The following is a 26,353-nucleotide window of genomic DNA, read 5'->3' on the forward strand; positions in this document are numbered from 1 at the left end:
CCCGAGAGCGAGTTCCCAGTTTTTGGAGCCATGTTGCGGCACATGTATGCGCATAACGAGCAATTGTTGCAACTCGCTTGCTCCCTAAATATTATATATATATAAAAAAAATTTTTGTTTTCTAACAAAGTCCCTGCGTGTGCGGCTCATTGTCTTGCTATATACATGGTTTTTGCAAGCACCTGGGGCATTTGATTACTATTAGGGTGTGCTCTGTTCTTTTCTGTATAATATATATATATATATATATATATATATATATATATATATATATATATATATATATATATATATATATATATATATATATATATATATATATATATATATATATATACACACACAATGACTTATTTGTAAAACAGGATCACAGGACCAATCCTAACAGAGAATTTTTCAGAGAACCTGCTCACAGTATTTACATCCAGCTCATATTAAGACACGTGAAATTACATCAAGGCTCATTCAGTTTGTACATAACTGAGAAAATACTTTACCATATCAGTTATCTAACTAAGTAGTTCAACTTGTTTAAATATTTTCTGCAGACTTACTTGTGGATGCTGAACACGGTTTTGCTTGTGGTGAATATGCCAGTATCTTAAAGGAGAAATAAAGCCTAAAAATTAATAAAGCTAAAAATGCTATATTTTATATTTACAGTTAAACAAATCTAGAGTAGTAATGATCCAGTAGCTCGCCACCTTGGACAGGGTGCTATGGGCAAGTTGGGAACCTTGGCTTAGATGTTTCTGGAAATCAAGCAAAAACCATGTATTGTGAATATGAATTACTGATTAGCTGGTATTATAAATTAAATCAGATCCTACACTCAGGCAACTGATAGCAGCCCAGAGCATATGCTTTGAACAGGCAGAAACGTAGAGGTGCTGCTGGCGCCATCTTGAAATGCTACGCCCTTGGGCTGGTAAAAAAGTCCAAAATAAAGTTGCATTTCTAGCCTACTTCTGTTAAGCTTTAGTTCTCCTTTAAAGGACAAGGAAAGGCTAAGGTCACTTGGGGGTGCCAAAATGTTAGGCACCCCCAAGTGACTTTAATCGCTTACCTTGTACCCCGGGCTGGTGCCCCTGTTAGGAGAAAACAGCACCAGCTCAGGGTACCTGTAGCTATGCACTTCCTCCTTCTTGCTTCGTTTTGCTGGGACTAAACGACAGGCTCATGCGCAGTAGAGTGAAAAGCCGACTTCTCTGTTTAAGTTCGGCTTTTCACTCTACTGCGCATGCACGCGAACAGGAAGGAGGAAGCGCTACAGCTACCCCGGGTTGGTGCTGTTCTCTCCGAACAGGGGCAGTCCGGGGTAAAAGGTAGGCAATTTAAGTCACTTGGGGGTGCCTAACATTTTGGCACCCCCAAGTGACTTTGCCTTTCCTTCTCCTTTAAGAAAACTCTACTTTACAAGCTACTGTCCCAATTAAATGTAATCTTTGTTTTATCACAGCCGAGTTCAAATCCCATAAAAACTGCAGAAAAGGCCCATTTAGAAGAGCCTCCATTGGCACAAATTCCAAAACCTGTTGATGTGATCCTGAACCCACCAAAGAGTCTAAAAGCTCTTTCAGCTTCTCAAGCTGCTGCAAAACCTGGCTGGGGACAGAGTTAAAACCACAACAGAGAAGAACGGTGTCAGTTCCTGGAGTCAGACTGGCAGTAGGACACAAAAATGTGATAAACTGAAAGCAGTGATACAATACATATAGAATACCTGCAGTGAAACGGGTAAAACAGGAAAGAATTGGCAGAACCAATGATCCACCCATTTCCAACCTTTGCAGGGCACAAACAACCAGTGTAATTAACTGCAGCTCATTAACTGGCTCTCCATCATGGAGAAGAGAAATGCTTTTATATGATATGGGCGTCTCCAAGAAGCTGCAACATCTATGTCTTTCATTCAGAAATGTATATAAAGAATGAGTTCCACAAATCAATATGTGCTGGTCACCATCTATCATGGATAACACAATAGAGGCAAAAGAGTCTATATTTAGAGCATAGCAAGATGAACAAATTGGCAGTGCTAAAATGTTGATTGTTCCCTTAAAGAATTCAGCTATGGTTTCATTTAAAGCCTTTAACAGGTCATTTTCACAAAATGGTGAGCTCTGAATTCTGGGTAGAAGATTTCCCTTCAGAAAGTACCAGTCATTGAGTTTTAGGTCATAGTATTGGCATTCTAGTGAGCTCCCAGCACTCATATCACTTTGAACATGGTCTTTCAACCAAGGATTAAAGTAACCCTGAGCAACTTTTTCTGTCCATGTTAGAGCTTCCAGTTTTTTTCTCTCATTATAGGTATCAGTGCGGCGATTGCGAATACCCACCCATCTTGGATTTAAACTACATCCTGCTCGGGGATTTTTTACCAGCCACTGTTTTCTTTGAATACGTCTCAAATTGCACATGCGTCTGTAATAAGAAACAGCCAAATCACGTAATGTAGCTAACCTTTTTTTCTGATCTTCTCCCATGTCAGAAAATAGTTGAAGATTTTCAATAATTGTCTCAGTCTGGTGCTTGTAAAAGAAAGTGCAGCATTCTAAGTGGCACGACAAGAAAGATTCAGGAAGGCACCTCTGTGGAAACAAGGACTTACTAGCCATCCCTGTACCAAAGTTGTGAATCAGTTTTGGCTGGATATCTTGAATGACTTCTTTGCCAAAGTAATCTAAACAAACCACATATACTTCTGAGTTGCCTGCTTTGCTTGTTCCTGGTTTAATGATATGTACTTCACTGAAGCAGCAGTTGAGAAGATACATTAGATTTATTGAAGAATGCTGGAAAAGTGTGAACATTTTCAAGACAAAAGATCCTCCCTTACTAAGTGTTAGCAAACATGTGACAACTTCACAGTAATGCAGCGGAGAGACAAGAGACTCCTGTTCCCCTGGATCGCCCTGACAATCAAAGCTGCCATCTGCTGTCACAAGATGTACTGCAGACATGTTGCTGATGAACTGCTGAAGCCCATTAAGATACTTTATAGTCATGATATCTCCAGTGTTGTCAGGGCCAAAATACCACCAAGGTAATGTGTTGGCTATAAAACGATCATCTGCAATCATCACCAATCCATCGTTAGCCTCATGGTAAGGATTAAGAGTGTTGGCAACCCAGTTCCAATCACAGCAATCATCCTGAGTTTTTAAGTAATGGTTGAGACTAGCTATGAAAGCACCTGGGGCCTCACAGAGATGAACTGTGTTTAACTCACTGTTCCATACAGCATTTGTAGGCAATAGAGGATATTTCCAAGCTATCTCATGGAATTTACACCAAGCTTGGGTGCATAGCTCAGCATTGGCTAATCTCCGCACCTCTGGAACAACTCGCCCAGCTAGGTTTGTAAAAGCAGTATGCTGATGCCAGTCATTAAGTTTCTTGTCACTTAGGAGATTCTTTGTTTTGTTCAATGAATCTTTTAGGGATATAAAGTTGCTCAGTTCTTCATGTTCAGAACTGAATATTTCTGAAGCACCAGGAAGATGCCATTCAGATGTCTTCTTATACTGGAACTGCTTACTGAAAAGACATTCAATCTCAGCTGGCACGTCACATTTGAACATGGTGCAGTCCAGAATTAGGTGGACAATTTAAGTGTTTCTTCGGGCAGAAAATGATGCAGGAAAATCTAGAAGAAAAAAAAAATCCAATAAAATATATCAAATATGTATAATAAAGTGAACCTTTTGTAACATACATCTCATCTTGTAATCTGTAATTGGCATTTTAAACAATTACTTTTTTGTGAAGTTTGATTAGAGACAGCATTAACACACAGACAAATATGGCACTCTGCATTTAATATTCACCTAGAATGCTTACTGGCTGACTTATAACTGACAAAATGAATGAAAGAAGTAAACTTGGCAAAATAAAGGAAAACTGCAAATTGGAGATCCAATTGAAAAATGCATAGTCAAAGACCAGGCAAAAGCGTAAGATCAGACAGGATGCAAATTTCAGCTCCAAGCCAAGGAAGGCTGCAAATAGTGAGAGTCCACTATTCAGGCAATAAGATAATAGGTTTGTTTTTTTACACAAGTCAATAAGCTGCCAGCAGCTTTTATCAGCCCATGCATGGCCACCTTAACTGCTTGCCTTTTACTGTCCCAGTGGGTTCCCTGCAAGTTAGAAACACACATTAAGAAGTAAAAAAAAAGTGCTCAATATTCGGACCACACTTTGACTTACTATGGCATGCAGTGTTGCTCAGTTTATCTCCTGCTCCATTTTCAGTATCACATGAAGCCTCCAGACATGGTACCAGAGCCCAATGACATAAACAGCATGCTTACAGGAGTTGGCTGTAGCTACAAAGCTGTGATTTGCTGAATGGAGAGAAAAGGTGCAGAGTTAAGGATGGTCTCTAAATTCACATTTGTTTAAAAAGATGTACTGCATTTCAGACTTAAAAAGAATACATATATATGGCTTTACCTTTACATCTTGTAACTATGTAGACAATCTTTGTGTGTGTGATAGTATAGTCTAATTCACCAACAATGTTATTGACCAATACTGTGCAAATAAGCAATAAAGGGGTAGCTCACCTTTAATTAGGTTTTTTAAAAGTTATAGAATAGCCAATATCCAATTCTTAGCCACTTAAGTTTTTCTTTTATTTGGTATTGTTTTTGGATGTGACTTCTGTTTTTCAATGGTGGGGAAAGCAGAGAGTATGGGTGCAAATTACTGACATCAGGTGACAGGGGGGTCAAATTCCAAGCAACAGTGCTCCTGCTCAGAGACTGGTTGCTAGGGGTTATTGCACAGGAGCTAATTTAGCCAGTTTTAGTAAACAAGCTCTAGCACTCAGATACACCAATGTTTGGCTGGAAATATGAATATATTCCATAAAGTTTAGTTGCACCTAACTTTAGCATACACCTAGAGCTATACATTCTAACGCCGAGTTTAAGCACCTAACCTAAGCTGCTCCATTTGCTGACTGGTTGATGTGGATACCTTTATTAGTGTGATTTACCTACCTCTGCATCAGCTAAATGGCTTATTTGTACAGCACATTTCAACATGTGCAAAGCATACACACCTTTCTCTCTAACCAGCTAAGACACAAGCACACAGCACTGGTCAGTTTCCCTCCTGCTCAGCTTTTCAGCATTTCTCACAGGCACAAGACACAGGAACAGAATCCTCTCACAGGCACACGGAAATGGTTCCACACAAGTTCCGCACGCAGGCTGGGGGCGGGCAGGAACGGCAAAAGAAGGAAAGGGAGAGACAGCGATTGGCTAACTGGCTGAAGAGGGCGGGAACAGACGTAAAGCGTTTGGAATTGTCTGAAATCGTCACATTTGTTTTCAACCGCGGCTGATGATTAGATTACAGGATGTAAAAGACGAAATAGTTCATCCCGGCGCTTGGCAATAGCATAGTAATCACGCAAAACATGTATTTGAGTACAACACTATGTAAGATATACCCTACAAATTGGCTTCAATTTTTCTGGGTTGTTGTCAATGCTTATTTGGCTTTCGGGAGTAGCAAACATGAACACCCGCCACAGACTGCCCAGTGGGCTGCACAACAGCGACTAAACTGCAGAAAAGTCTTGTTGGCTGCAAAAAGAGATCGCTGAAACGGGGCTTTGCGTATGGTTGCTACCACAAACATGACATAGGGTAATGCAGTAAGCGGCCATTTATTAAGAATAGTGGCAAGGGCCCTATTTACAAAAATACGAATTTTGGGGGGCTTAAAACAAGATATGGTAAATATTCGGAGTAAGCACAATAATTTCTGATGTTATAAAATATCACGAAAATGGTTTTATCAGTCGTACAAAAATTTTTTCGTACCGAAAAATTTGTTAAACCACGAAAAACCTTTCTGAGAGTCACCATACTAAAGCTCGAATGAATTCCGAGATGGTCGTAGGCATTGCGAAAAGTACGACTTTTTCATGAAAGTTAACAAAAACCACAAAAAAAGTCATGGAATTTTACCAACATTTTTATTTTATCTCATAAATGCTTAATTGAGGTTTTGTAAATGGGCCCCTAATACTGCCCATACACTGCTGCAGCTACCCTTAAAGGAGTAGGAAAGATGAACTGACTTGAGGGTTTCAATGTACCAGGCAACCACCAGTGACTTCTTAAAGTAATTTTGCCCTGCCAGTGCTTCCTTTGCCATGTTTCTTACTTTTTTCAGGTATCCCTCAGCAAACTTAAGGTGGCCATACACGTTAAGATTTTTCTCTCCCTAGTGACAAATTCCAGGGCGATTTAACAAATCCATCATTATCGTAATGTTAGTGGGCACCGAATGATCGCATTTTTCATCCGACATTGGTCGGAAGATCGATCGGGCAGGTTTGAAAATCATTGTCTTTAGGTATGCTGATATTTATTATGAGTGGCTGATGTTAGATGCATTGTAAACTGAGTAAAAATACTACTACTTGAACAAACATTTAATTCCCCAAAAACTGCCTAGTGTATTTATCCTTGGGCTTTGGAGTACATTGTGCTGGAGACACCAGAGGTGGTGTAGGTTGTTTTATGGGTGTCAAATCACAATGTTTGAATCATGGCCTGTGAGACCAGCCCGAAGGCATGGGCTCTGATGCTCATGTGTCCAAGGCTTTCGCCAATGAACAGCATGTGCGGGCAGATCCACCTTCACCAAAGCTAGGGTGTCAAATGTGTCGCCTGATCAATATACGAACTTTATGAATGATATTATAGTTGTATAAAGAGAATGTAGGTGACCTGCACTATTTGGCAACCAAGATGGGGAGATTTTCCTTGTCTATACGCAGCAATGCATGCAAGTAATCACTACTAGTTACCTAATATATAAAAAAATAACAATAAAATTGTGGCCCCAGAGATCAATAGGTTTCTGGCTTCTCTTTTATTAGTGTTCCTTGGTTTCCTCAAGAGCTATCAGTCAACTCTAAAGTGGGCAGTGCCACAGATCATAAAAAGTTATAGAAAGTTTGAAACACTTTTCAAGGCCTATTTTTAAAAATCCATATTTCTGTAATTTTCATAAATAACCTACTTTGTATGATGTAAACAATGATATTCTGAGATATTTTGCAGCTGGTTTTTTTTGGCTTGTTTTGTGATTGGCTACCCACTTCCTACTGTGCTTCTGGCAAGGTACGTTAGGACGCACCCACCATGCATATGAAACACAGACAGGGACCAGAGAGGATCTAAGGGGAGATATACTGAAGGGGTAATTTTTAATCCAGTAAAAAAAAAGTATTAATATTTTATAAATTATAATGCTCCATTTGGCAGTTGCAAATACCAATATTTTCAATAGAAAAGGAGTTTGCCTTTAACACCTGCAGAAAAATTTCCTGCAACATCATATACTCAGGTTCAGAACATTTGCGCAGAAATTCTTTCAAAAAATTTGTCAAAAAATGTAATCATTTTTAAAACATTGTCTTAAAGGACATGTCAACCCCCCAACCAAAAATTTTAGCAGAGAAAAGCCTCACAGCACTGTTTAAATACCTGCCACTCCTGTCCCTCAGAAGCAAACCGTGAAGCTACAGCGATCCCTTGGAGTTTCTCTCACTGCAGTGCTGGGTAACTCCCTCTCCCCCCTCCCTTTAGAATCTCCTTGTCTGCCTGGCGTGGTGCACATGCCCAGTTCCATGCCGTTTTAATGAGCATGCTCACTTGAGATGAATCTCTTCTCTACACAGCAGACGATTGAACTCTTTAACCACGCCCACAGTCAATCCTCCAATGAGCCGATTGCATAGGCAGTTGCTATACTAACTCTCCTTTGTAAACAAGAGCTCTCTGCTCCCTCTCTTGGAACACGTTCTTCTGACTGCAGGCAGGAAAGTTTAATCTTTTCACCGCTGAATCTGATCTGCAGGTATTTTATAAGTGAGTCTTGCAAGCTTAAACAGTGTTTGTTGAAATACTTTAGCAATGTACACATCATTCCTGTTTAATTTTATTGTTGTTTAATGCCCTAACAGTTTCATTTTAAGGAAAAAGCTGTCTGTACAGCTTTGTTTAAAAAAGCAGAAGCTTGAAAAAAAAATCCTTGAAGAGGTCAGGCGCGCGCTCTCAATGACGTCACCCTGCAAAATGGCCGCTGGGTGACACGCATATTGCTGCAGCTACCCTGACCTGGTGTGGATTTCTCCTTAAAGTGCACCAGCCCAGGGTAAATGGTAAGTGATTAAAGTCACTGGGGGGGGCGTGCCTAACATTTTGGCACCCCAGGTTACTTAGCCTTTCCTTCTCCTTTAAAGGTACCAAACATTACCTTTTTAAGTAAATTCTTAACCCATTATAAATTTTTTTTACTTTTCTAAAATCTAATGGAATCTAATATTCATCTAATATTCATTTTCACCTTGGATTGTTCCACAGGGTGATACTAGTTGAGACAGTATACAGCAGAGATTTGTTATTTGAAGCATCTATATTTGTAATGTACTGAGCACCAAGAAGACTTCCTTAGGTAAATATAGGTCTATACGATGCTTAATTATTCCTTAATTATGATCGTTTTCAGCATTGTTGCTATGTAACTGTGTATCTATGTAATCACAATATAATATCACTGTTATTATCATACTTTGTAGCATTGTTACTTGGCAACAGTGAGGATAAGAGGCGAAACCTGCTGATATAATACTGTGTGCCAGCACAGCCACCATGAATCTGACAGTTGTGATGAATCTTTGCTTGCCCACTTGCATCCTTTCCTTCCCATGAACTAATATACTTTATTTAAGCACAAACAAGATGTGGGCCAGAGAGCATCAATACAGCAGCAAAAGTTTAGTTAAACCAGGGATCTCCAACCTGCAGCTATTCAGCTTTTTTTAAGATAACTTTAAGACAACTTCCACTATTTCCAACCATACAACATTATAGCTAGGCTTATCAAAACTGGTACTCCTTCGATGGGTGCCATTGTAGCGGTGGGCTACACTTTAAATGTATACTTAAATAGCTTGCAAAATAGGTAATTAGTGAAATAGCATCTGTTTATGATACAGAACAATATCCCAGTTATAACTGAGCATGCCGGTTTAGTCTTAAGGTTCCCATACAAGCACCGATTATCTTTCTTCATACAATATTTGGTATGTGTATGATGTGTTGATGAAGTGACCTATATCACAAAAGCCTTGGATATTGGTTGTCTCGTCGACCAGGCAGGTCTGAAAATTCGGTCACAGGAAAGATCATTATTGTAACGTGTATGGCCACCTTTAGTGTGAATTTAAGACTTGTGTCACACATACCAAAATGTTTTGACAGACATTCCTTGTGTCCGACTAAAGTCTATGGGAGCTCTAGGGATTGGTTGGTATTGCCCATCCAGCAGCAGAGAATCCATTACATGTGACATCAACCTAACGTCTCTCTAACCCTTAGGCCAGATCTACATGGTAGATTTTGATATGTTTGATTTATCCAGGCCCGGACTGGGATTAAAAAAAGCCCACTTAATAGTGACTAACTATGGTATTTTACAATAGCCCCTCTGGCATTTGCCAAAATCCACAGACTGCTAATGCGGGTCTGGATTTATCTATTCCACAGAATCTTGTTATGAAACAAAAAAGGAATTGGGGTTTATGGCTGGATAAAAAAATATCTTAGCAACCAGGCAGCAATTTAAAATGCAGTAGGAAAGATAGTAGAGGGCCTTAATATAAATATAAGCAATATACATTTAGAATACTAAATTAAAGATTTGTGGTCAATACATATTTTGATTGCAGGTGTCACTGACCCCAAGTAGCATGTTAAGCAGGCAAGTAACAGGCAATATAGAAAGTATTTAGAAACCAAAATTTCCTTTCACACTAAATTGTAAAATAAAGTAAGGTCTTAAAAATGCCCATAGTGGATCTTTATTGACCTAATGCAGAGCTGTAATCGAAAAAGCCAAAATATAGCAAACACAAAAAGTCCATACACTTACGGTTCCTCTTTGTAAACTCAGTCCATTATCCGGTGGTGCAGATCCTCCAGATGCACCTGGCTAGGTGCTTATAACACTGAGCACAAATGACGAAAAGGAAATGCACACAAAACGTCTGTACTTTTTCCACAGATGAAGAGGGCGTAAGCCCTTGAATCGTTTGGTCTGTATATGCACTCCGCAATAAACAGGTTGGAGGTATTCTTTTACACCAGCAAATCGTTTTGTGTGCATTTCCTTTTCTCCTTTTGTGCTAATGCAGAGCTGGGCAAAGAGAAATAGCTCCCAATGCTGCCTTAAAGGACATGTCAACCCCAAAAAATAATTTTTTGCCTAATAAAAGAAAAGTTAATTCTAAGCAACTTTGCAATATACATTCATTACATATTTGTAATTATTTTTGATGTAACAAACACCAGCAGATTTTACAGACCTGACTTGCTGGAGGAACCTGGCACTTGCAAGTAACAACCAGGAATTTCATTTACACATACCAGTTACATTTACACATACCTTTTAAAGAACTAATCATTTTTAATAAATTGATATTGGGAAGTTGCTTAGAATTATGTTTTCTTTTATTAGGCAAAAAATTATTTTTGGGGTTGACATGTCCTTTAAACCATCTCTACTCCCAATACCAAAGTCACCCTCAACTGCCTGTTCCCACTGTCTCCTCAGCCAGGGAAGACTGTAATTGTTTATGCAAAATGGGTGAGCTGGAGGTGCTGGTACTCGAGAGGAAAATATGATGTGACTGGTGTAACTGAAATTGAGTTAGAGAGGGTCCAGAGAAGGGCAACTAAGCTGGTAAAGGGTATGGAAAGTCTCAGTTATGAAGAAAGACTGGCCAGGTTGGGATTGTTTACACTGGAGGTGCTTAAGGTTAAACTTCATGCACGTGTTTTTTTTTTTTCAGCAAAGACCTGCAGCTCTGGTACAAATGTGTAATGATGGTCTTTTGCCCCTTGCACCATGCATCACACATAGTAAATAAGCCCTTTTATGTGTATGTGTTCTAGAAGAATAAGGTAGCGAGAGCTATTTATTGAGCAGTATCCTGTTACAGCAGTCCACCATCCTAGGGATTCAATCTAGTATGCTAGTATGCTTATGATAAAGTGTGTCTCCTAAACGTCAAATAGGAAAGAAGCCTTATATTGCCTTTTGTGCATAGTGCTGCTATTGAATAGTAAAGAAAAGTAACAGAATATGACATATTGCATGTAATGCTGTTGTTCCTCTAAATAATGGTTTCATAATTAGGTTAAGAAGCACTGATTCCTCTCTGAGTCTGCATAGCATTAATCTTAAATACTTTTTTTTAAAGTTAGTGTAGGTTCATCATTGAGTGTTTATGGGTTGACAGCAAACCATTTTCTTCTCAAATGAGGACCAAGCTCCTGCTTATTGTTCCCCAATCAGCATATATAGTTACAGCATATAGTACTGATATGCTTACATTTTACATGTATATGTATGAATGGTGTACGTCTACGTACAGAACATTACTATACTGACTCAGAGATCACTGTTTTCTGTCACTGAATTCAGGTAGGAAATGCAATGACAAAAGCTTCTGGGCATAGTTTAGCTCCCCGCTGCCATCATTGGGTCACACATAAGTATTGCAAGCTCTTGGGAACATATAAAAAGACCGCACACACAGAAGCTGGGATCACTGGAAAAGAACTGAGAGACGTGCAGCCCCTTATTACAGAGCTCACTTGGGATTTTTAGTATGGCTCTCAAACAACAGCCTCTCTACTTGCACCTGGCTGAGCTCACTGCCTCCCAGTTCCTGGATATATGGAAACATTATGATTCTGACGGTAAGAACATAATAACATTTAACTGTACCCCATTTTTATTACAGGCATTTCTGTCAGTCACACTCCTATTACCCTGTACCCAGATCCCACTATTTATCAGTTACCCACATACTTGAAACAGCTGTGCACACCAGCAGTACCACTGCCACACTAGTCCAATCACTCTAATCCAAAACCCCAAACATTCAGCACTGGTTTTAATTGCTATCTCAGCCCTTCACTATTTTGCAGCTCAGTGTACAGTAGCCATATGCACAGAAAGTGGCAGCTGTTTCTTATTGTCCTATGTACTGTGGGGACAAGTAGGTTGTAAGCTTTTGCGTTTAGTGATCTACTACCTTTTGTACTAAAGAGTACATTTTGGGGTATATTGAGCAAAGGGTGAAAAAGCAATGCTCTACAAAACTCTCCAAAATACACTCCACAAAAGTAAGTAACTTGGGTTTTTAAACTTTTAGATGCTTTTGTAGTGAATTATCTATTCGCCATATGATAAATATGTACATAACGTACATACTACAATTACATGAAAAGAAAAGTATCAGAACTCTAGACTGAAGAGCTGACAGTGTATTTAGATATATGGGACACAAAGGAAGATGCTTTACTTTGCCCACTGCTTGTAATGTAATCGGTATTAGAGCAACAAAGGGATTAATTCTAAATATGCCCCTTTATTTACTGGTTTTATGCTGTACTGCATACCATTTAACTATGTAAAGGGCTGTGTAGATAGTCACTTTGTAGCGCAATTATACTTATTTTTTAAGCAGTGCTACTATGTGCAGCACTGTAGATAGTACCAAGCTGGCAGCACTTTCCATCCCCAAAAACATTTAATTAAAGGGTCTATTTACCTTATTTATAAGATATTTAACATCAACTCAGTTTCCTATAAATGTTCAGTAAACATATTAGCACAGATTCTGCATTATTTATATGGACATTTGTGTATGTTTATTGGACCAGCTATAAAAGCACAAATTAGGTAACCTCACACAAACTCTAGTCAAACTAAAGAGTGCTTTACTAACAAGTGCAAAAAGGTAGGTGCATATTTTTTTAACAAGGCATTTTTCCCAAGCTTCCACTTTGAATAAGATTGACTCAGCTCAGTATATTATTTTACTAAATTAATTGTAATAGACAGTAATAGCTTTTTACTTAGCATACGTATATATCAGTATATTTTGAACCCTAAGCCTATGGGCAAATGGTTTACTGCATGGTTGCAAGCTTTGCCACACAAAAATATCTGTCTCGGGGACAGGGAGCAAAGCACTGGCAAATTGCCTTCCATAAACTTTCATTGCAATTGCCCTGACCTTGCCAGTGCAATTATTTAAAAACATTTGCAGTGTGCCATTGCCCTTAGATTACTGGCTCCAACATAAATGAGGTTATGTAATAAAAGGTGCTTAGTTTGCCCAGGAGCAGTAACCCATAGCAAACAATCAGCAGGAAGCATTTACTGGTCACCTGTTTAAAAGCAATCATCTAATTGGTTGCTATTGGCTACTGCTTCTGGGCAAACTTAGTGCCTTGTATTACATATGGGGGAAAGAGACCTTTATTTACAATTGTATAATTACACCTTATCTGTATTCCTGAATACTCAAAATTAGACTATATCACATATCACATTCCCTCTGCATTGTGCTTGCTTCGTCCCCTTAGCTTACCACTGTAGAAATAATGTGAATTGTAATTCGAATCTGGATGGGTGTAGGTTGCCTATATCAAATTAAATTTTCTCTTTCTGCCAGTGGGATAATCAACTGGCAGCTACAATATACTGGGATACCCAATACTACTCACAATGAACGCACCATTGCCTGTCACTCTTCTAGTATTACAAAATCCTGTTATATTGATTTGATACTGTACAGCACATTTCCAATCACGAGGAAATGTGGTAGGGACACAGTCAATTCACATTGCGTAGTATTTTCCTTTCTTCTGCATCTCAGCAAATGCATGCTGCTCTTTCATTCTGACACAGCTGTCATCCTCTGAGCATCTGCCTGCAGTTGTTGTTTCTTGGTAAGCTCTTGTTTTCCTTTAATCTTTGGGTATAAGGGCCACAGCTGCCAGATCCATAACTATACAGTACCCACTCCTCAATGTAAGGTGCTTGGCCACTCAGCTGTGGATCAGATGCATTTCAGTTTACAGGTTTCTCTTGTACTTCTTTAATCTGCCTATTTCTCTGTAAGATGAACTGCTATTTTCCAGGTGTTTGGTGTGTAGGTCTGTGCGAAATGTGGTTGTATTGAAAACTTTGCTGTGGCAGCTTGCTTGTTCCTAAAACGGGGCTTCCTCTCTTTAAAGTGGACCTGTCACCCAGACATAAAAAGCTCTATAATAAAAGTCCTTTTCAAATTAAACAAGAAACCCGAATTCATTTCTATATTAACACATCCAAGCCCATTATAAAGGCATTTAGGCATAGAGGCGGGGCAGAAAAGTACTTTCAATTCAGCTCTCACTTTCTCCCTCCCTCCTCACCATCTAATTGTGTAGCCAGTGCATGGGCCTGGGCATCTGGCCCCCATTCTGGCACATACACAAAACAGTGTCCACAAAATGGCACCTGCCTATTTGCTGTGATTGTGTAATTCCAGGACTGAAGGAAACCAGATTTATATTACTTATATACTGTAAGTGATGTTTCTTTTACTTTACAAACACAATAGAAAAGAATTTCAAATTATTTCTTAGGGTGACAGGTCCTCTTTAAAAAAACAACTGCTGATCCTTTGGCCACCAATATGCCCCTTACCTAGCATCTTAGACAATACAGTTCTTGTTTTTGTCAGTTAAAGCACTCTCTCACACACTAACAACATGTGTAACCTTTTGATCAAAGTGACTTTCCAAAGATGTGGTGACTTGATAACAGGAATTTTGGAGCAATGATTCTCATTACAGTCAATGAGAATTATAACTTGTTTGGAACACAATGATTACCATCCAAAAACAGGTGATTATTGGGAAGTGAATCATGTGATGTCATGAATCATGCAAATAATAGTTTCCAACCCTTGGTTACCCACCTAACTCTAGTCTGATGCAAGCATGATGGAATCCACTAGGAGCCCTTTTACCTATTTAACATTTCTAAACTAACTACCCCTTCATATGTTTAATTAAAAAATAATTTGTATTGGAGAACAAGTCAAACATAAGCATTATTAGAGCAAGTATTAAAGTAGAGTAGATGATTGCCTTTTGTCCACAACATCAGAGATTTATCTAATAGTGATGTGCGGGTCAACACAATCCCCACTGGCTGGGCGGGTTTGAGCGGACCAATTTGCTCCAGAAACAGGGTGCATACTGAATTTGCTGCCAGCCCTGCCAAACCTCTGTGGGTCGCTTCAAGGCACATTACTGATGAGACATCACTTGTTTATATACTCTATACTCTACGCTATACCTAATTATTAGGTTATAGTGATATGCAAACCCAACTCCAACCAGTGCCTGACCAGGCCACCATAGAAAGATATTAGGTCCTAATATCTTTCCTCTCCTCCATAAGGGCAGTATATTCTAAAGCATAAATATAAATGCTCTATAGCTCATCCCAGACTGACCCTTTGGCCTGATTTCATATTTGGAATCCATGTCGCAAACCTGCTTTCTCAAGTATGGCACAAGTCCAGCCACAATTGTGCTTGTCATTTGCTGCTTCATCTCAGCCAATTCTATCTACCCTTTGCTCTTTTTTCCTATACTACAGTTCAGCCATGAAATAGTGCATGCTTCATCCTTGCTGAAGTGTCATTTGTTATTTCTTGTTCTAAACAAAGTAAAATTTGAAAATGAAACACAGCCACATTCCTACTTCCTGATCCTAAAGACCTAAAGTCAAACAAGTTCAAGTCTGTATAATGAGCTAAAGGGTGTTATACTGTCCCTTTAACTCAGTTGCACTTCTCATTTTTTGACTTGCATGCAAATAATGCTATTTAAACATCAGTAATAATGCTGCTGTTTTGACTTGGGCTGTGGCTGTTTAGGTTAATTCTTCTGCTGCAATGTGCATGTGCTGCATGTGTCCATTTGTTTGTATTTATCAAACACAATCCTAATGGAATAACCAAAAAGCACAATTGGGGTACGTAGACTGAGTATTCCTGCTGCAGGGATGTGAAAACACCAGCTCTTCCCATGGAGGGAGTGTTAACCCTTTTGCAATGTCCTCTTATGGGCATTTATTATACTAATAGGTGATTTTGCTGTAGGAGTATCATGGAAATTACAATTCATTAAACAGAAAACAACTTTATCCCCTTTGCTAGTCTTACATATACTAAACTAACTGTAGATCCCAATAGATATTATGCTTTTTCTAAGAAGTCGTCCAAGCCCTTTTTAAAGGCATTAATATAATCATCAACTTCACCCGGCAGGGAATTCCACAACATCACTGCCCTCACCATGAAGAACATACATATTGACATAATTTTAAATAATTTTATTTTATCTGCCACCAGGCCCTTTTTATCTTTCTTCCCAATCTGTATGGCTGCATTTGACTTAATATCAGTCCTAATAAAGACAGTTCTTCTAAACCCAAAGCTTTAAATATAAATCCTCCATATGCCACAGGTATTACTTTGAGCTTAACTTTCATATCAAATTACTATGTCAATATATACTGTACATTCACTGAGAATAAAGACAGGAAATTATTGTCAATCTCCCTTTCAATCTAAGTAACTGTAAATCCCGTGGGATTAAGATTGGCACAGGGAATGCCTCTGTATATATGTATGGTACCTCTGGTAAAATAAAACTTTGCTGTTTTTTGCTGCTACTACAGATTTGCCAACTATCTGATTCCAGTGCCCTCAGTAAGTGACATCACAAATAAGTCTAAACCATGTTCCTGTTGGTAAGGTGTTTAAAATACTACGGAGTGGCTGAGGACAAAATAAAGAAGGATGTTATAAGGACCAATAGAGCTAATCCTGTTTTCACAGATAGTTCTTGGTTGCTGTGATGTAGGGTCCTTTAAAGATTTTGCATCATCCACTGATGAGCTAACTAAAAATGTCTTGTTTAAATCAGTTGGAAGAAAACATACCTGTTTGGGGAGAAAATAATAAGACAAGGTTTTCTTCTTAACATTCATCTCTGAAAATGCTTTTTTTTTATATCGGATTATCTTGTAATCTAGCTACAATATCAAGGCATGCTATCCTAGGGATTTATTTTAAAAAAATGAGCTGGTCCTGTGATTAGCACAGAGCAGCTGTCACATACTGCTCAGCCCAGCTTTGCCCTCTATACTGAAGAAAACAGGTTCATTTACTACATAGAGGAGAATGGAGCAGAGCAAGCAATCCTGCATTGAAATATGTTTTTAAAAAGCGCAAAAAGATTTTTTTTTATATTTAATTTTGGAATTTACACGGGGCTAGCCATATTCTTCATTTCCCAGAGTGCCACAACCATATGACATGTGGTCATATGGGTATCACAATAGCACACAATAGTAAGAAATCAAAGTCTGCCTTGGGACTCCTCCAGTTACATGGTAGTAGGAGAAAGCAGTTCTAATGTCTAATGCCTTCTGACAGCTTAGACTTAGGCACAGTGCACTGAGATGGCTGCCTACGCACCAATGTTACAATTTAAAAATACATGTATTAGTTCAAGAATAAAATTTTAAGAGTAGAGTGAATTATTTTAACAGTGTAATTTAGAAATAAAAAGTTAAACACTATTTAACCTACTGCTTCCATTATTATTACCAGCTTGGCTGTTAAAAATGATACTCCATTCCAATGTTATTATTAGCTAAGAAAGTTAACAAAAGTAGAAAGGATGGTATTTTTTCCTGAAAAGGCATTCCTAGTTATAACCTTCCATAAACATTATTTTCCCAAAAATATGGCACCACAAACTGTGAATTTGTTATATTCTGATTAGTTCTGGCATTAGCAAAAGTTGGCAACCCTGCAAAATGTGTTCAGTTGCCCTAGGTACCTGCCTGGTTCTCTGGCAGGTGACTATTGGTCAGAAAATGAAGGGGCAATATGGAGTGTCTTGCCACCTGCCAAGCTGTAGATCACAAGCGTTCTGCATTGCCCTTTGTGCAATCGCCCTTACAGATAGATTTCATATTATCAATTGTTTAGTTCAAATGTTTTTTTTCTCTGACATCCCTGTTCTTGTAAAAATATTTGTTGTGTATGCAGAACATCTAGGGATTGCTGAATACTATTACCTCTTACTTCTGTTTGCTGTACTGTTTACTTAGCATAGTTAGTTGGTGAAATGCTACTAAAGCCCTTGGGCAGTACACATCTCACATGGGACAGTGCTTATTCTCCAGGGGAGCTCTGCCTTTTATTCCTTAGGACTTAACAGTGAAAACAAACGTTCGGCACAGCTGTTGCACTGGCACCCCATTTACCTGTTACATCATATTCCCGAGCTGGCTCTCCTTTTGTCCCCTGCCATGTTTTGGATATCTATCCTGATTTCATTCCCCTCTATTAGCTCTTCTGCACCACCCTTCACTGTCTGAGATATTTATGTAGGCCTGCTGAAAAAAATGAAAGAAGGAAAAACATTTGCTTCTAAACATTAAAGACCAAAAGCTGTACAGTCAGCTGTATACTGCAGCTAAGCAAAAGTCTTCAATTCTGTTGTAGAGCAACTGTTTATCTGCTCTGGTATATTTAGGCATATTTGATTTATTTTATATATGTCTATTGATTCAGTACTGACTTATCTGGGCATGTATGCAAACTTTGATGCAGATATTGCAACTGCTCAGGACAAAGCTGCTTACCAAAACCCTCAGGAATAACAATTACATTACAAATTATAGAGTTTATTTACAACTGCAAAGTGCAGTTGCAGTTGAGCAAAAAAGTCCATTCAGGTACTTGTAGTGGGGCTTCTTCTATCCCACCCCGATTGTGAATCGCACAGTACGCCTATTTTTAAGTACGCCTATTGATGCAGGGGGAACCCATGGAGATGCCACCACTTCGTCAAAAGACTCTGGCACAGATGTAGTTTTGATGCTCAGCACCAGAAGTGACAAAATCTGCACACCAAAGATTTTCAGAACAACTGTATGATTTATGTTGAAGTACAACACAATTGCATGTACAGTGGTGTGAAAAACTATTTGCCCCCTTCCTGATTTCTTATTCTTTTGCATGTTTGTCACACAAAATGTTTCTGATCATCAAACACATTTAACTATTAGTCAAAGATAACACAAGTAAACCAAAAAAAGTGTTCATATTGCTAAAAGAAAAGATAAAGCTCCAGAACATGAATTACATCTTTAAAACTGTCATCATCAATGATTTTCTATCTATGTCTTCTGTCCTTTCCTGCTGCAGTTCTCTAGGGAACTCATCTAAAGCTCTGCTATTAAATCCTATAAACAGACACAAGTAGCTGTTTTCAGCTAGGTACACTAATATATATAAGGAGGTACATGTGCAAAGCTAAGGCACTCTGAAAAAAGGTGAAAAAAGGTTTATTTGTGCCAAAAAATGTCACCAATTAACACTTTTTGCACCTTTTCAACATGCTGCTTCATGATAGTTCTGTAATATATGGTTTCCATGGCAGAGGGTGTGTGAAGCTAATTGCATGAGTCAAATACATAAGATGGTATTAGTTTGGCAAATGCCCAGAGATAGTATTCCCATGTCTGGGACAATCAATTGCACCTTTAAAGAAAAAACACTTTTAAAACTAAGTTGCCAAGACTAAAGTACTAAAGCTCTTCCTGGCAAGAGGAGGAGTATTCTTATATTCATTTGTTCTTTGATTATGTAAAACTTCTGCTCCCCAAAATCAATTTGCATTTCACTGGCTGCACAGTCTTTCTTTATACATGCCCCAGAGGACAAAGGAAGTTTAATTCAGAGGTGGGCCAGGCCACTGCACCGCTGGTGGCCATACACGGGCTGATTTCAGCTGCTGATATTGGCAGCTTTTCTGCCCGTGTATGGGCACCACCGATAGGACTCCCTGACCGACATCTTGCCTGAAATTGGCCAGATCTTGATCCGGCAGGTTTGATTTTTCTGCCTATGTCTGGTTTAATTCGATCTTTAGCGTGATATCACCCACCCATAGGTGGGCATATCAGGAGAAGATCTGCTTGCTTGGCAACCTCGCCTAAGAAGCAGATCTTACAGTGTATGGCCATCTTAAGGCCTAAAGGTCACTACAAAAAAATAAAATAATAAAAATAATTAAATGTTTTTACATATCTTAGTCTATGTTTGGAACTAAAATTTATGAAATGAACTTTTATTAATGGTAAATTTTATTTCTATGAAAAAAACTGTAATCTGATTTGGAATGAGGAGCACTGGAGTGTGCTATCATTGTTATTGTTCTTGACATGGTTAAGTTGTCTGTCTGACAGTGACCAATTATTCTCTTGAAATCATAGAATTGAACTCTAGAGCTCTGTGATGTTCTTTTTTAGCAGGAAAATATGAATAATGCACACTCTTCAAGAGGTTACATTATAGTATGGCTTGCTTAAAACCTCCCTCGTTGTGAGTTAAATAAAACAAAATGATTGTCCCAATTCCTAGCATGGGAGCATGTCACTGAGGGTGGAATATGAGACACTGGATTGCTTTCCCTTTGTTTAGAACTGGATCTGTCAGATTGAGGTTAAAGAGCTGTCAGTGAGACAGGGAGAGAAAAGGAGGAAAACAAAAAGAAAGACATAAAAGAAAAAACATATCAGTGAAACAAGGCAGGTTTCTTCCTATAGTAGAATGTTCTCTAACATTGAATGAGTTGGATTAATTAGTTTTTTTAAATATTTACCAATTGCCTTGATGGAAACTGAAGTGGCAATAAAGGTGTTGTTCAGCAGCTCCACAGTTTACAATTCCAGCAGCTACCTGGTTGCTTGAGTCCAATTCACCCTAGCAACCAGGCAGTGGTTTGAATGAGAGATGGGAAGATGAATAGAAGAGGGTCTTAATAGGAAGATAAGGATTGTAACAATAACCTTTTAGCTTCATGCTAGAGTCATGGTTGCAGTTAAGATGCTAGTGCAGTGCTTACCCTTAAAGGAACAGTAACATCAAAAAATGAAAGTGTTTTAAAGTAATGGAAATATAACGTACTGTGGCCCCGCACTGGTAAAACTGGGGTCTTTGCTTCAGGAACACTACTATAGTTTATATAAATAAGCTGCTGTGTAGCCCCGGGGGCAGCCATTGAAGCTGGAAAAAAGGAGAAAAGGCACAGGTTACATAGCAGATAGCAGATAAGACACCATTGTATTCTACAGGGTTTATCTGTTAGCTGCTGTATAACCTGTGCCTTTTCTTCTTTTGAATGGCTGCCCCCATGGCTACACACCAGGGTTTATATAAACTCTAGTAATGTTTCTGAAGCAAACACAAAACTTTTACCAGTGCAGGGCAGCAGTACATTGTAGTTTAATTTCTTTAAAATATATACATTTTTTGGTGTTACTGTTCCTTTAAGACGTTATCACCAAAAGGTTCAAGGCCCAGCACTAGCCATTCAGACTAAATAACTTCTCAATTATTTGACTAAGCAACCTAAAGAGGGTTCTGTTATGATGACAATATAATGAACTGGGGTGAAGTCTAGAGCTATAGCTAAAATGAGCTGTTTTAGTACAGATGTAGCCTTGTTGTAAGCTGAGAATCTCTACACTGCATACTAATAAAATAAATCAATATAGCACTGATTCTTACAACCTGCAGCTTAGTCAAACTGTTATATCTTATATATAATAGGGCTATTAAACATAACTCTGTCTGAATTATTGTGTGTAGGTCTGTGGACATTTGGATGTGGGTAGGATGATAATGGGACTTTTCCCTGAGCCCACCAGTATCTTATATCAATCCTGATTACTAGGTTAATTAAATCTATTAGTATCATGTTCTAGAGCAGTGATCCCCAACCAGTGGTGTTGCTCCCAGTGGCCTCAAGTAGGAGACACAATTTTACTCCAAGCAGAGCCTCAGGATTGTAGTCCACATGGGGCTACCAAATAACCAATCAAAACCCCTTATTTGGCATCAACAAAGAACTTTTTTCATGCTTGTGTGGCTCACCAACACTTTCTACATCTGAGTTTGGCTTACGAGTAAAAAAGCTTAGGGATCCCTGTTACAGAGACTGATCATTTGTAATGGATTTCTACCTATCCCACCATTACAAACATTAAGCTAATTTATGAAGGAAGACTGAATATATAGTGGTGACTTGTTGACAGCTTAAGACCCTGACTGACTCCCTATGCTCTTCCTGAATACACAAAGCAGCAGCTCTCTAATATTACCAATATGTTTATTTTTATATAGCATTGCCTACATGGATTTGAAAACAGAAGTTTTTGGAGTAGACATGAAAATAACTTCTTTCAGCTAATTATCATCCATAACACTGTAAGGTTACCAAGCAGGGTTTCCAGGCTCAATGTGCATAGACAAATAATGATACACCATATTGAATACAGTTGCTAAGTTATATAAATGAACTGAACTGAACTAAATGAACTGTCTAATAATAACCTTTATGGCTGCCTGCAAACTTTGAAAAATAAAAACATTCTAATACAATGAACAAATGTTTATTAGATGGACTGTGACATGGCCTTTTCCATTTGGTACCACAGGAAATGGATACATTGAGGGCAAAGAACTGGAGAACTTCTTCCGAGAACTGGAGGCAGCACGGAGAGGCGCTGGTGTGGTAAGATGATAATATTCCAATAACCTGACAGCTCAATCAACATATGGGCTATAGATACATGCAAAAAAACATCTGGTGAGTTCAGGTGAGGGTTGGTCAGAAAAATGAGTGCACACAGCAGAATGGCACAGGAGCAGATTGTAAGGTTGTAAGTTATTGGTTAGGAGTGGTTTGGGCTCTGCTGCTTATTGTTAATGCATGTCAATAAATATTACAAAGTGACATCAGCCAGGCAAGTGTTTTAGGTGGGAAATTTGGGGCGCAAGTAATGATATACATTGCCATCAAGCTATTTGCACCATTGAAGACAACCTTTGTTTGCATGACAAGATGCATAATACATTTGTGGTTCACCCCTATTTTACATCAGGGGGTACATTATTCACATACATATATATATATATATATATATATATATACACATACTGGTAGACAAATTCACAACAACTAGCAACTGGGTAGCAGAGGGGCTAGTTGATTAATTAGCAGTACTGGTTAGAATGAGCTGTCTCTGGTGATCAGGGAAGGCCCAAGAAAGGAATGTTAGTGGGGTCAGTATCCCAGTTGTACTGACTTGTACTTAAGTAAGAGAATCCGTCTGAATACACAGAGTGTTGAGAGAGTACAGTGACACTGATTGCTGTGACTAGAGAGCACCAAAATATTGATTTTGTATCTGAGCCGAGCCACTAGCTGGCTTGTACTGTTGAATTAAAAATATCTGTCCTTTATTGTTTTTTTACAAACCTGTGGGGTCCAGTAGTTATTTGCTTAAGGATGTGTCCTACCAGGCCTGTACTGGCAATCTGTGGGTTCTGGCAAATGCCAAAGAGGTTGCTGTAAGATGCCATAGATGTCACTATTTATTGGGCTAGTGGAGGGCTGTTTGGCCCTCTGTGTACTTGAGATGCGGGGCCTATTTTGTATCCCAGTCATTGTCCCACATTATAGTATATATATATTGCCTAAAGTGAAATGAGGACCCAACCTGAGTATAAAGGTTCGAGGATGTGACTAGTATTCTCTATGGATAAAGTTGTTAACAACTGGTTTATGTAAGCTACAAGTTTAATTAGTCAGTTTATAAAAAGTTGTCTGATTTCTGCATTTACTGTTTCAGTGAATTTCACAATACGTTTAGTTTCTTTCTTTTCCCTGTTTGAGTGATATAACTTTGTTTTCTGGTCCATAAACTTCCTGCAGTTAAAGCTGCTACATTGTTGAATAATGAACGTTAGGGAAGTGTGCGCGAGTGATGTTGCTCCTAAAGGCTCCTCAATTAATTTGTCATTTGAGATATTATGCATGACTATCTGTATAGGCATCAGCCTTGCAGTCACAGAAAGTGCTTCTGTTGGTCAATGCAGCAGTCTCTATGTGTACATAGCCGTACCAGTCACATGGATAGAGATATGATTCCTAAATAGCCTGTAAATATTACTTTTGGATCTTTCCATATTCTTAAGTTCTAGTCAAGACTTCAAGAGGTAGCCAGAAAAAAACTCCAGTTTTTAACAGCTGCAAGAGGAAATGGCAGTTGTAGTACTTTCATATCTCTATTTTCCGCTACCGGTTATTTAAATGCTACATTGTGTTGTTCAGTGTCCTCTAAAGGACTGGGGTGACATATGCAGTGAAGTCACCTGGAATTGCCCTTGCAATCAAATCTGTTGAAAGGTTAGTTTCTTAGAAAGCACAGCAAAGTATTAAGTGCTGAATTTTCATGTGACCCCAAATAATGGAAAAAGGAGCAATTTACCAAATACACTTAGGGAAGCCAACATGACACATTATAAGAAAGCAAGGCAAAAGTTGGATTGGAGAAAGCTGCTACATCCCTGCAAAGCCCAGCACAGCAAGACAATGCTCTCCTTTAATTAAAATAAACCCGTGCTCTTGGCATAGCTCTGGAAAGACCCTTGATTGTGTCTGTCACAAAAAGACAGCCTAGGCAATATATCAAAAAAGGCTGAAATGAAAAAAGAAAATATTTTTTAGAATTGCTCAGCAACGCTTCTTGAGCACATTTTATTGACTTTTATCTGTGAGTTTTATATCAAGTGGCAGCACATGAACAAGTAGGCACTTTTCATAGTCATTTTATGATTCCAAGAGAATCTTACTTCAATCCTGCACAGTACCATTCCTGGAAAATCTCATTATATAGCCAGTCATGGAAATAATCTAACAGTGGAAGCTGACTTTAGCATTTGGGTAGTTGAAGAACCAATGTGGACAAGCAAAAGATTTATACAAAGATCAATAATCATACAGCCTGTAAGGTCAAGTCACTCTTTTTATTGCTACATATTTTTATGCGCTTTTTGACATATGACTAACGGGATTGATTTTTATGATTTATTACGATAGAATTCATCTTCAATGTGGAAACACTGGTTATTTCACAGATCTACCTGCACCTTGTGCTGTTAAAGGGGTGGTTTAACTTTAGGTTAACTTCTAGTATGTTATAGAATGTCCTATTCCTAGCAACTTTGCAAATGGTCTTTATTTATTTTTTTTATAGTTTTTTAATTATTTGTCTTCCTCTTCTACAGCTTTCCAGCTTTCAAATGGGGGTCACTGTCCCCAAGCATTAAAAACTATTGCCCTGCTAGGTTACAATTTTATTCTTATTGTTAGTTTTTATTCCTTATCTTTTATTTCAGGCCCTTTCCAATTCATATTCCGGTCTCTCATTCAAACCACTGCCTGGTTGCTAAGGTAAACAAGACACTAGCAACCAGATAGCTGAAAAATCACAAAAAATGAAACTGTGTTTTAAAACTTAATTTAAAGGTGAACAACCCCTTTAATTTGTTAGGGACTGTTTTTTGTGAAGGTATAGCTATAGTATTGCCTCCCTTTGACAGATCTGTTCAGCTGTCTCTTTTATTGCCACACCCTTACAACCATCATGTCATGTCTCTTGACTACACACATTATATATTGCTTTAGTAAAATGCAACCCCATTTATAATGGCACCTTTCTGTATGAAACAGGTGGGAGATTTAGAGAGCAGAGTCTCTGATTCATAACCAGCAAGAATGTTTTCAGCTTTAGCAAGTTTTTCCTTAATAGAATTTTAAATAATGATCCATACCTTCCTAATATAGCAGTAATGTCAGTATGTATCAAAATTGTATTAAGACTCAATGGGTTTATTTCCCTTTAATACAACCTTTGGTAGAAGGCAAGTATTTATTTTGCAGAATAGGTGACCCTGACTGGAGGCCATTGCACTAAATATGAGAATTCCTGCTTGGATTGGAAAATACATTTTCCTTCTATTACAGCAGCTCTTTATAGAAGCAGTGTATGATTTCCCTGGAGATGAATAAATAAGGGCTATGCACTCTGTTGCACCTCTGCTGAATGACATCTCTTCTGCCTCTCAGATTTTTCCAGCTATAAATGCTATTATATTTGCACTTGAATACTATTTTCATTATGGACAGTTTACAAGCCATAGAAACTACTCTTTCAAAACTATGTTTGCAAAATTTGTCACCACTTTATGATTTACAGGGCGTTTTTAAAAAATCCATTCATTTCATGAGAATTTCTCTCACAGGCCTACCGTAGTTTCTGCAAACCTCTTTATTCGTGAATTACTGTGTAGCACTACTGCCACCTAGTGGATACAATAAGTCATTTAACATACCCAGATTCCAGAAGCTTTATAGAGTATAGTGTAACCCATTTTGTAACATATTTCTTGGTGTGTGTGTATATATATATATATATGATGAAATAATATATCCTCTATTGTAAAATAAAAGGATATTATCAGGGTCGGACT

At 38.4% G+C, this 26,353-nt stretch overlaps 2 protein-coding genes across 3 annotated transcripts in view; one reads left to right on the forward strand and one right to left on the reverse strand.

Moving 5' to 3' along the window:
• Positions 1 to 1,337: 1,337 nt before the first annotated feature.
• Positions 1,338 to 5,242, reverse strand: cmtr2 (cap methyltransferase 2). 2 transcript variants are annotated; one of them, XM_004914328.4, is made up of 3 exons: positions 5,075 to 5,242; positions 4,216 to 4,352; positions 1,338 to 3,652 (listed from the first exon to the last, which is right to left on the reverse strand). In XM_004914328.4, exon 3 carries the CDS (start codon positions 3,585 to 3,587, stop codon positions 1,398 to 1,400), a length of 2,190 nt encoding a protein of 729 aa, XP_004914385.2. In that variant the 5' UTR covers positions 3,588 to 3,652; positions 4,216 to 4,352; positions 5,075 to 5,242; the 3' UTR covers positions 1,338 to 1,397. The 2 variants fall into 2 exon arrangements, with proteins under 2 accessions (XP_004914385.2, XP_031756695.1); XM_031900835.1 differs by lacking the exon at positions 5,075 to 5,242 and adding an exon at positions 5,013 to 5,032.
• A 2,646-nt stretch (positions 5,243 to 7,888) lies between these two features.
• calb2 (calbindin 2) overlaps positions 7,889 to 26,353 on the forward strand; it is a 36,466-nt gene continuing 18,001 nt past the window's right edge. Inside the window, exons 1-4 of the mRNA XM_031900836.1 lie at positions 7,889 to 7,904; positions 8,400 to 8,490; positions 11,524 to 11,801; positions 22,474 to 22,550. Coding sequence (XP_031756696.1) covers positions 11,711 to 11,801; positions 22,474 to 22,550 — 168 coding nt within the window. The 5' untranslated portion in view covers positions 7,889 to 7,904; positions 8,400 to 8,490; positions 11,524 to 11,710. The remainder of the gene's footprint in view (positions 7,905 to 8,399; positions 8,491 to 11,523; positions 11,802 to 22,473; positions 22,551 to 26,353) is intronic.

The sequence above is a fragment of the Xenopus tropicalis genome, chromosome 4 (assembly GCF_000004195.4).
Source record: "Xenopus tropicalis strain Nigerian chromosome 4, UCB_Xtro_10.0, whole genome shotgun sequence".
NCBI lineage: Eukaryota > Metazoa > Chordata > Amphibia > Anura > Pipidae > Xenopus > Xenopus tropicalis.